Genomic DNA, 10,141 nt, shown 5'->3' on the forward strand with positions numbered 1-10,141 from the left:
TAAACTCAGAAGATGTGGACTGTGACTGCACCATATATTTAGTCGGGAGTGGTGCTGACTGAAAACAGATGATCTGGAGCGATTCGCGCGCCATCTGTTGGTTATTCTAAGGACTTATTGAACTACCCTCGTATTATATGAACATAGATGACGTTTATTATAATTTACATCAGTAAATGAACAATACGTTCGAAACTCCGAAAACAATTGCGTATAGGGCTAGAAGTCACTTTTAAAATTATTTTGGACTTTATAAGGAAAACATTTTTTCCAAAAAATAGGTAATTTTCCCTAATTTTCGGAAAAATTTTGGAATGAACAAGGAATATTCCCGAAAAATCAGGAATAATTCGGAAAGGTTGAGAAATTTACAAAAACATAAGAAAACAGGACATTTTTCTTATTCCTTTGGGAAATTTCCATATACTTTCATGGGAAATATTTCTAAATATTGTTATACTTTTATTCCGAAAATTGTTTTTCAGAACGAGTTAGGTATGATTTTGATATAATTTTACCCAGTAAGTCATATAATTTTTGAGAATTATGATCATTTATAACTAATGTTATTGCATTTCATTTTTATGATTTATGTTCAGATATTATTTTAAGTATGTATTTTACTGTATTTTTTACTTTTCTTCTTGTTAAATATGTTCTATTGTTCTCAAAGACTATATAGCCGACTACATTAACCATTGTAGCAATGCATCTCTCTCTCTCTCTCTGTGTGTGTGTGTTTCTCTAGTATATACAGATATACATAGCAACAGTCGTTCTATATAACTGAAGGGTTTTCAAAACTTAAGTTGAGGGTGAAAATGTGTCATGGCATGAATGACTAAACATTTTCCACGATACTGATAGATAATTGAAACTGAAATCTGTATCCTTCAGGTTGTTTACCTTCGACTCTTTCGACAGAACAGTTCTCCGTTTTTAAGTGAGTTGAGAGTGGAGTGTTTTGAAGGAGCCTTGAGCGTCCGTCAGTAAAAGACAAAGTAAAAACCTGCATCCAAATTTTACGTTAAGTTTATCAATTAATTTTTTTTCAAATAAATTTTTATGTCTGTTTTCAGAAAGTTTCCATTTTTCAGCTCGTACAATAAACATTTTAATTACTGCATATTCTTTACATTCTCATTAAAAAAACGCAGCTAACGCGACCGAAATTATTTTCTCAGCTTTATGAGAAGGCACGGTGATACGGACATTGTCTTCACTAATTATTTTTGAGCTTAAGTCCGCAGGGCCACTACTTATTATATTTTGTTTTAAAGTGCGAGGTTCGCCCTTTAGCAATGCAAAGGGCGAAATGCAAAGGGCGAAACCTTAGGACCGAAAAAATTCAAGATTGACCAATTATACTTCAAACATTATTTTTGTTGCAGGATGCTTTTGAAAATTAATTCTCTTCAGGGAAATAAAAGAGGAAGAAAAAGAAAATATAAGAGAGCTGAAAAAACTACGCCTATCGTGAAACTCATGAAAAAATAGTTAAATTTCAATTATTTGCATAAATATTTCTCTGAAACAATTAATTAATTTATTGTAATTAATGTAAATATACTTGACTAAAAAATAATGTGAGAAAAAATTCTATATTAATTTCAAAAAGCCCAAAACACACGGCCAAAAATTTCGAAACTTCCTTCATTTTCCCTGCAAAAAGTTAGGGAATTTCCATAAAATTTGAGAAAATTGGCGAAACTTCCGAAATGCCCTTAACAAAATGTTAGGAAAAATTTCCCAGAATTGGGAAAAATTCCGGAAACTTCCGAAATTTTTCCTACAAAATGTTAAGGAAAATTCCCTAAAATTGCGGAAAATTCCCTATAATTAGGAAAAATGCCCGAAACTTCCGAAATTTTCCTACCAAATGTTAGGAAAAATTGCATAAAATTTGGGAAAATTCCCGAAACTTCCGAAATTTTCCCTACAAAATGTTAGGGAAAATTCCCAAAAATTTGGGAAAATTCCCGAAATTTTTCCTACGGAATGTTAGGACATTTTTTTACAGTGTTGTCTCTAGTATGTGAGGAAATTATCATAGCTTTAAACTACAATTCGAATTTAGTAGGTTCCCCTTAAACGATAGTCATTACTCTGGGGGTAGTTTACCCTCTGGAAGAAGGTTAGTTGAAATGATTTGGTAAACTCCATAATTTTCATATATGCGTGTATGCCGGTTTCAATTTTTATCGATGACAATGGTAAATACGTGATGCGTTTAAACGTGCAGCCAAATATGTATATAAGGGTAGTTACTCCTTTAGAAATTTTTCTCATTTATAAAAAGCTTGAATAATTATATCAAGGTTCTCAAACAGTTAGTACATTTTTTAAATGATTTTTCGTGATATTTTGACTTGCTTTTTTAAATTTTATTTGTGTAAAGGGATGATTCAGCCCCGAAAATAGGGTGGTTAAGAAAGTTGTTAGAGATTATCGCAATTCCATAGTGAAGAATATGTGTTTTATTAATGAAACATTTTTTACGAATAAAAAAAGCCAAAAATGTTCGAAATTTCACTATATATGTGTGTGAGGGTAGTTACCCCTAAATCTGGACGAGTTTCACAGTTGTTAAATAAAATATGTAGTGAACTACTTTTTATCTGAATTTTTTGCTAATTTACAAACACTTTCCAGATGGTAAACGAGGGTTGTTTACCCCCGTGTGGGGGGTGAGTGGTCATCAACGGTGTGTTTCCGTCTATCCACGCTGCAAAAAGTCCTCTACAAGTTGTTTTGTATATGTCAATCGCCTTTAAAAATGCGAAAAAAGCAAAACTTCTACTAAAAACCTCAACTTTGAGAGGGTGAAACTACCCTTAAAACCGTTTTTGGGCCGATGAGGAGAATTGACCATGTCTTAGAAGCGATTCAACTAAAATATACCCAAAAGTGAACGCAATCGGAATTTCTGACCTGGGAATGTTTCCTGGTAAGTTCGCCCGTCCTGTAAAATTCAATGTCCGCGAATTAGGTCCCTATTTTTGCGGAGGGTCACATATTATGAATTAAATATTATTTAATTTTACATTGATGTGTTTCTAAACTTTAAATAAGAAAACGGACCAATTTAAAACAGGTATAAAAACAAAAGCATCACCCCAAATCAACTTTATGTTGTGAACGGAATGCATTAGATGATCAAGATTGAAGCTTATCATCAGGAATTGAATGACGCTTTTTTTATTTTCTAAAAAGTTCTTTCCCACGTAGATTTTAAAAGAACTGTAAAAACGCGAGTTTTTATCAGAAAATGATTTACAGTTTCATTTTTATCCTTTCAACTCGTGCTTAATCCCTTCTCTGTCAGTAACACATACATGGGAAAAAACGTCGTGCCACTTTTGTATCACGACACACTTGTGGGCATTTCAAAAGAAAATTATTCAACGTGATCCGATCTCATTGTGCTAGAGTATATTAGGGATTTAAGGGTCGCTGAGTTCAAATCTGAGTTTCGATTTTCGAAATTTAAAATGGCGGATTCAACATGGCGGGTGTGAATTATTAAAAATGTGTGGACTTTAATAAAATTAGTGTTTCTTAGTTTTCTGGAGGGGCTATCCTATCATAAATACCTATATAGGTCACTAATAGGATTCTATATAACGATCCTATAAGGGACCTATATAGGATACTATATAGGGTCACCTATATAGGTCACTGATAGGATTCTATATAATAATCCTATAAGTGACCTATATAGTCACCTATATAGGTCAGTATAGAAGACACCTATAGGAAATGAAACAGCTTCCTGCATAGGGTAATATATAGAATCCTATTAGTGACCTATATAGGACAGATGATGAACCGGACGCGTTGCGCAATAGTTTCCTATAGCAGATACAGGAGCGCAGTAGATATATTTTTCTATGGGATTGTTTGGTAGTAAGTACCTATATAGGTTCTTCTATGGATTCCAACGTAGGAATAAGGAACACATACCCTTACCATAGAATCAGTTAGGATTCTATAAAGGATCCTATGCAGGAAGCTGTCTTATTTCCTATAGGTGGCACCTATATTGACCTATATAGGTAACCATATATAGGATCCTATATAGGTCACTTATAGGATCATTATATAGAATTCTATTAGTGACCTTTACCTGCACATATATAGCTATTTGCAGTAGGGTACTTTCAAATTTCATTGCGGATTTTAAAAATTCAAAATAGCGCATGCCATATACGGGGCTACCTAAACATAACGAATTTTATCAACGTCCGAACATTTTTAATAATTCATGTCCACCATATTGGATCCGTCATTTTGAATTCTGAAAACCCAACATCAGATCTGAAATCCGTGACACGAAAAACCTATTTACCACAAATTTTATCCAGATCCAAGCACGTGTACTATTTAATGTCTGCCGTATTAGAACCGCGATTTTTAATTGTAAAATCCAAATTCAGATTTGAATTCAACTAACCCAAAAACATTGACCTTGCAAAGATCAACCTTGCAAAAATCACGTGATTGTGAAGTTTTTTTTTTCTCGAAAACATTTTTGGCGCGATATGTTCTTTTTTGCCTGACTTCGGAAATTTCAAAATAATGCGGAAAATTTTTAGGTATTATAAAAGTGTGCCCAAGCAGAATCCAGTCAGATAATTCCTTGTAAGGTATTGTGCTCACAGACTCCGATGACAACAACGACGGGAGACATACAACAAAGTAAATTCCATTTTTTAGCAATCAGTTTATCCGAAAACGTCGAGATTTGCTGAAATACACGACATTTGAACTCTTTGCTACTAATAGTTTACGAAATATAAATTCATTAATAAGGGAAAGTCTTTTTCAGAAAATCCTGCATTTTAAGGCTCTTAGCCCCCAGAGTTTAAGATAAACTGGCTGTTTTCTTTTAACTTTAAAAAATAAATAAAGGTTTCCCGACAAATACGAGTATGCTGGGTCCCTTGCTTCTCTTTTTTATTTCTTTCGTCTTTTTTATTTTTATTATTATCAAATCACAATAAAAAACATCTGTAAATAATATTCACCAACGCACAGTGGTGCCTGTATATGGAAGATAGAAACATGGTGAGAAAGAAAAAAGGTACTAGATCGGTCTTTCCTTTACCATATTTTGATAAATAGAGATATGAAGTTACAAAATTCGAAGCTCCCGCTTCGTTTTCATGCTCATGCAGCGATAGAGATTTGATAAGGGAACACACAGTTAAGATATGTGTTTCATTCATATTTGAGTATTAACCGTGCATGACCTTTGAAGCAGCGTACACCCAAGCCTACTGCATATCTGGTTATTAAAAAAAATTAATTCGATTCAGGACAGTAAGTACTTTGCACATACTGTAATGAAAATTTTCGATTAGGTTTTCATTTTTCATTAATTAATAGGAAAATCATGAAAATTGCATAAGTTTTCTTTAAAAAATAAAAGTACATTTATAGAAGAGTTATAGTATACCGCAACATTCCTTCAATATTTTTATTAAAAGTAGTAAATAATATTCATAAGTACCTAAAAAACTTTAAAACGTGTGAAAATATTTGCCTAAACATAATTTATATAATAAAATGTCGTTAAATTATAAATTATTTATTTCAAAATCGCTAAATAAATATTAATTTACTTCACATTAAAATATTATTTCATAGAACATTATGCAAAAATATCTATTTAAGATTTTTTAATAATATATTATAGTGCCAATTATTATAAACAATTTATTGCAAATTTTTTTTTATGATTTCTAACCAATTTTTTCTGAAAATATGGGGTAAAATAAGAAAAAAATATAAGGTGCATTATGTACAAAAAACTTACAGATTAAAAGCTATAAGCAATTGAAGATTGAAAAAATTCATTTTCGGCTATTTTGAAAAATTCATAACTCTGGGTTTTACAATATTACAATGTTTTGACAAATGCAGTTTATTTTTTAAAGTGAAAACTATCTAAGTATGCTGAGATACTATTAAAAGTATTTCCAATAACTTAAAACTTAAATAAATAATTCGGCATTGCCGTCACGAAATACGCAGGTTTATTATAATATCTATATACAGTTTATATATTTACATATAGTATAGTGTGTGTATTAGCTTCTAAACTGTACTTATTATTCACGTTTTCTAAAGTATTCTATAAGGTCCGTTTAAAGTTTTATCAGATTTTTTAAGTTATATCCAAGGGTACCTCACAAACTTGAAGACGTCTGCCAATATTTGCCTATACGAATGTTATTAATAATTTAATTGACCAATTCACGTATTGATCAGCTTCAGTTATCCCTTAAAGTGACTGTTCAAGTGTTTTTCCCCGCGTCAAAAAATTTATTATATTACTCTTATATGCACTTCCTTGTTAACCTGTGAATTATTGACGTTCAATTATTAATAACAATATTCTTTTAATAATTTATTGTAAAAAATATTCCTTTTTTAAAGATTTTTTATTTTCTTGAAAATCCGCACTGCTAAATAAATATAAAAACTTATTTTTCATTCAAAATAAGAGCGAATTTTATATATATTATTGCATTATATATGTTTTTGCATAATCGAAAACAAGCCTTTCATAATTCGATGGGTATTTACTGTACTCAATGTTAATTACAGGCCTCTCTTCGACCAGTCACAGTTTGGACGAAGACCCACTATGTTTGACTTATCGTAAAATATTCGAACTCCTCAAGAACTGCCTAAATGAGGGATATCAATTGAAGGGAAAAATGCTTGAAGAGAATTTTTGCTTGTTTTGGGCGAGAAATATCTAATTCCCAAAGAATTTGCGGGTGAAATTATCAAGACAAAATATCAAAACTAGATGACAGCAAAAAAACAGAACATTGCATGTTTTTTTAAAAAGTAATGAGTCTTGGTTGCAAAAAACCTGCAAATTTCCTGTAAATTATGAATTGGGTTCCCCGGTATGCAAAAAGAAGAAAATTGTGGAAAAGCGGACAACTGCTTTATCTACAAGAAGCCAATACCACCAGTATTCAAATTTACCACCTTATAAGGTCATGCTTAAGACTAAAAAAAGTGCTATCCTGCTGGCGTAAGTGTAACTGGAAATTGCGCCGAGGTACTCGTACCATTACAGAATGCCTTGGATCATACTGCTCAACGAATATGCGAAAATGAGCAAGAAATTATTTCTGTACGCATACTGCCCGAGAATTTAAAAAGAATAACTTTGCAATTTAAATATGGATTTGATGGATCATCTGGGCACAACAATTACAAGAAGAGTTTTGTTGATAAAACAGGTGTTGATTTTCAGGACTCATGTATGCTGTCAACATCTGTTGTTCCTCTACGACTAATGTACATTGATTGCATCACTAACGAGGAAACAATTATGTGGAAAAATCCAACTCCATCATCGCCATCATATTCCAGGCCTCTAAGACTCCAGTTTGTAAAGGAGAATTCCGCAGTTATTGTTGCGGAAAAAGAGTGGATTGATGATCAAATTTCCAATTTTGTGAAGTTCAAAATGAGCATTGGATCTACGAATCTCACGATCAGACACGAGATTTTTCCCACGATGTTTGATGCCAAATCCATCAATGCAATGACAGGGACGAATTCTTCTCAACAATGCTATATCTGTAGATTAACATCAAAAGACTTCAACAGTATAGATAAGTGCCTAAACGCACCTATAAGAGAAGATACACTGCAGTATGGCATCTCTTCCTTGCATGCTAAAATCCGATTTTTCGAATGTATTTACAATCTTGGTTGTAAATTGCCATTCAAACAATGGTCACTTGGACAAAAAAGTCCTTTGTATCCAGCATTTTTGGAGCGTAAGAAGTACATCAAAAATGGATTCAAAACAAGGCTTCACTTAAAAGTCGATCAGCCCGAAAAAGGGAGTGGCAACACCAATGATGGCAATACTGCACGCAGAGCTTTCCAGCATCCTGACATCACAGCTGAAATTACAGGTGTGGATGCTGACACAGTGAAGAGATTCGCATGCATATTAGAAGAAATTACATGCAGGTACGACTTGAATCCTTCATTATTTGAGACTTATTGCATAGAAACTGCAAAAAAATTCGTGAATCTGTATGGTTGGTTCAATATGTCAACAACAGTTCACAAAATTGTGATTCATGGAAAGAACATCGTATCCAACTCAGCGATCCCTATTGTTATGATGTCAGAGGAAGCCCAAGAGCCGAGCATCAAGCTCATTCGTCGCTTTCGGGAACATTCTTCCCGAAAAATAAATAGAAAAGTAAACATGGAAGATGTGTTTCATCGACTTCTTGCAAATTCCGATCATCTTATCGCTTCCCTACGTAAAAAAAAAATGATAAAAAAAGGTTAGCGATATCACCTGATGTAAGAAAAATGCTTTTAGAGCCAAATATTGCATCACTTTTTACCAATAGTAGTGCAGAAGAAAACGAAAATGAAAAGGAAGATTATGAAGCAGAGGAAGATGATGGTCATGAGTCAGAAGAAAATGAAGATTATCAGTTGGAAGAGAGTGAAGATCACTATTCAGATGAAGGCGACTGCTATAATAACCTCAGATAATTTTGTATTTTTTTATGTAGCTATACTACTAGCTGCGCCCTACGCATTCTCGTTTAACTAATGAAAACAGACTTATTGTGTTGCCATTTATGCTGTTAAGAGAGGAATGTGTATTATGTACATATCTCATTATGTATTATTTATATGTCATTATTATATATAATGATTATTGTTTATATCATGTAATATTGCTATCACATTTATTTTATTTTATTATCACATTTATATTAAACAAATGTTTTGTAAAAAAATTGCAAAAAAATATTTTGATAGCAAACTTTTGCACTTATTGGCAACCATTGATTTTCTTGACATCATACTCTATTCTCGCACATTTCTTACCATGTCCTATTTCTGCAAAGGTAAAAACCATCGGAAAATTTTTCAAATTTAAAAATTTGCTCATTTATTTGTTGGAATTTGCTTTCTCATGCAATTTTCAAAAAAAAATTTTTTGAAAAAATATTGCGAAAAAATGTAAATTGCAAAAATTTTGCACTGAGATTCAATTCGCAATTATTTTGACATCATATTCTTGTTCACCGACCTAAAAAAACCTAATACGTACCAATTTCATCTCGATTTTCGCAAATTTTCTTACCATGTCCCACTGTTCCATTGACAGGTACCACTGTGCAACGTTTTGATACTCATGCAGCACCTTTATCAAGGTAAGAAAAAATTGAGCAGGTAGGAACAGAAACGTAACAGCAATGCTCTCCCTTTGATACATGAGAATCGAGTGAAGGTCAAATTGCGAATCTGCTATAAACACACGAGAAATATGCGTCATAAACACATAAGACATACAGAAAGCAAAAGAAACTCATGATTCATGAAACCTCTCTATTGAACATAATTAAATAATTGAACGAACTTACCTGTAAGTGAAGTTCGATTCTAATTGTATGAGCGCCACCGAAGAATAGATCAACTCGTAGTTCCCCCACTTTGTGCTTGCGTTGCCACAGTTTCAAAGAATAACCAAAAACAAAAAAAAAAAAACAAAAAAAAAGCACTACTGCTTCCTTCGCACGCTTGGCTACTCATTATTCCAAAGAATGGCCGTAATCTTTGTTAATAGGGCATAACTAAGAATTACAAAATTTAGTTAGAGGGCCAGTATATTTATATACCGGGTGGGGCTGATCTATTCTTCGGTGGTGCTCATACAATTAGAATCGAATTTCACTTACAGGTAAGTTCGTTCAATTATTTAATTGTATTTCGCGCCACCTACGAATAGATCAACTCGTAGATGTTGAAAGTAGTTAGCAGATTACGGCAACCAATCTGATAAGAAAAATTTCTTACAAATTTTATTACATTCCGAGCTGTTTCTGTGAAGAATTCCTTACGAATATATTAATTAGTTAATTAATTAAACACAAACTGAAATTAACTGTATATTAACAATCTAAGATAGACCTAGAAAATTGCTGGTTATCCTTTACAATCTCTCCGTCGTAAAATCTGGCAAATGTTTGAGACCTACAGTCTGTCAAGTTAAAGCGTGGGTGGCTTTACTCGCAGTCGGTAAGGTGTATCGACATGATTTTGGTGTCAAAATATTAAGAAGAGCTCCCTC

The 10,141-nt window shown here is 32.7% G+C and overlaps 1 protein-coding gene across 4 annotated transcripts in view; it reads right to left on the reverse strand.

Moving 5' to 3' along the window:
• LOC117172295 (protein kinase C and casein kinase substrate in neurons protein 2) overlaps positions 1–10,141 on the reverse strand; it is a 547,527-nt gene that overhangs the window by 105,726 nt on the left and 431,660 nt on the right. The window contains exons 10-11 of one of the 4 annotated variants that reach the window (XM_033360054.1): positions 9,155–9,318; positions 6,321–6,363 (exon numbers count right to left, since the gene is read on the reverse strand). The exons of 2 other annotated variants lie outside the window; for them this stretch is intronic. In XM_033360054.1, coding sequence (XP_033215945.1) covers positions 6,331–6,363; positions 9,155–9,318 — 197 coding nt within the window. In that variant the 3' untranslated portion in view covers positions 6,321–6,330. Of the gene's footprint in view, positions 1–6,320; positions 6,364–9,154; positions 9,319–10,141 lie in introns of those variants that run through there. One more of the 4 variants, XM_033360055.1, reaches the window with a different exon arrangement.

This window comes from Belonocnema kinseyi, chromosome 5 (assembly GCF_010883055.1).
Source record: "Belonocnema kinseyi isolate 2016_QV_RU_SX_M_011 chromosome 5, B_treatae_v1, whole genome shotgun sequence".
Lineage (NCBI taxonomy): Eukaryota > Metazoa > Arthropoda > Insecta > Hymenoptera > Cynipidae > Belonocnema > Belonocnema kinseyi.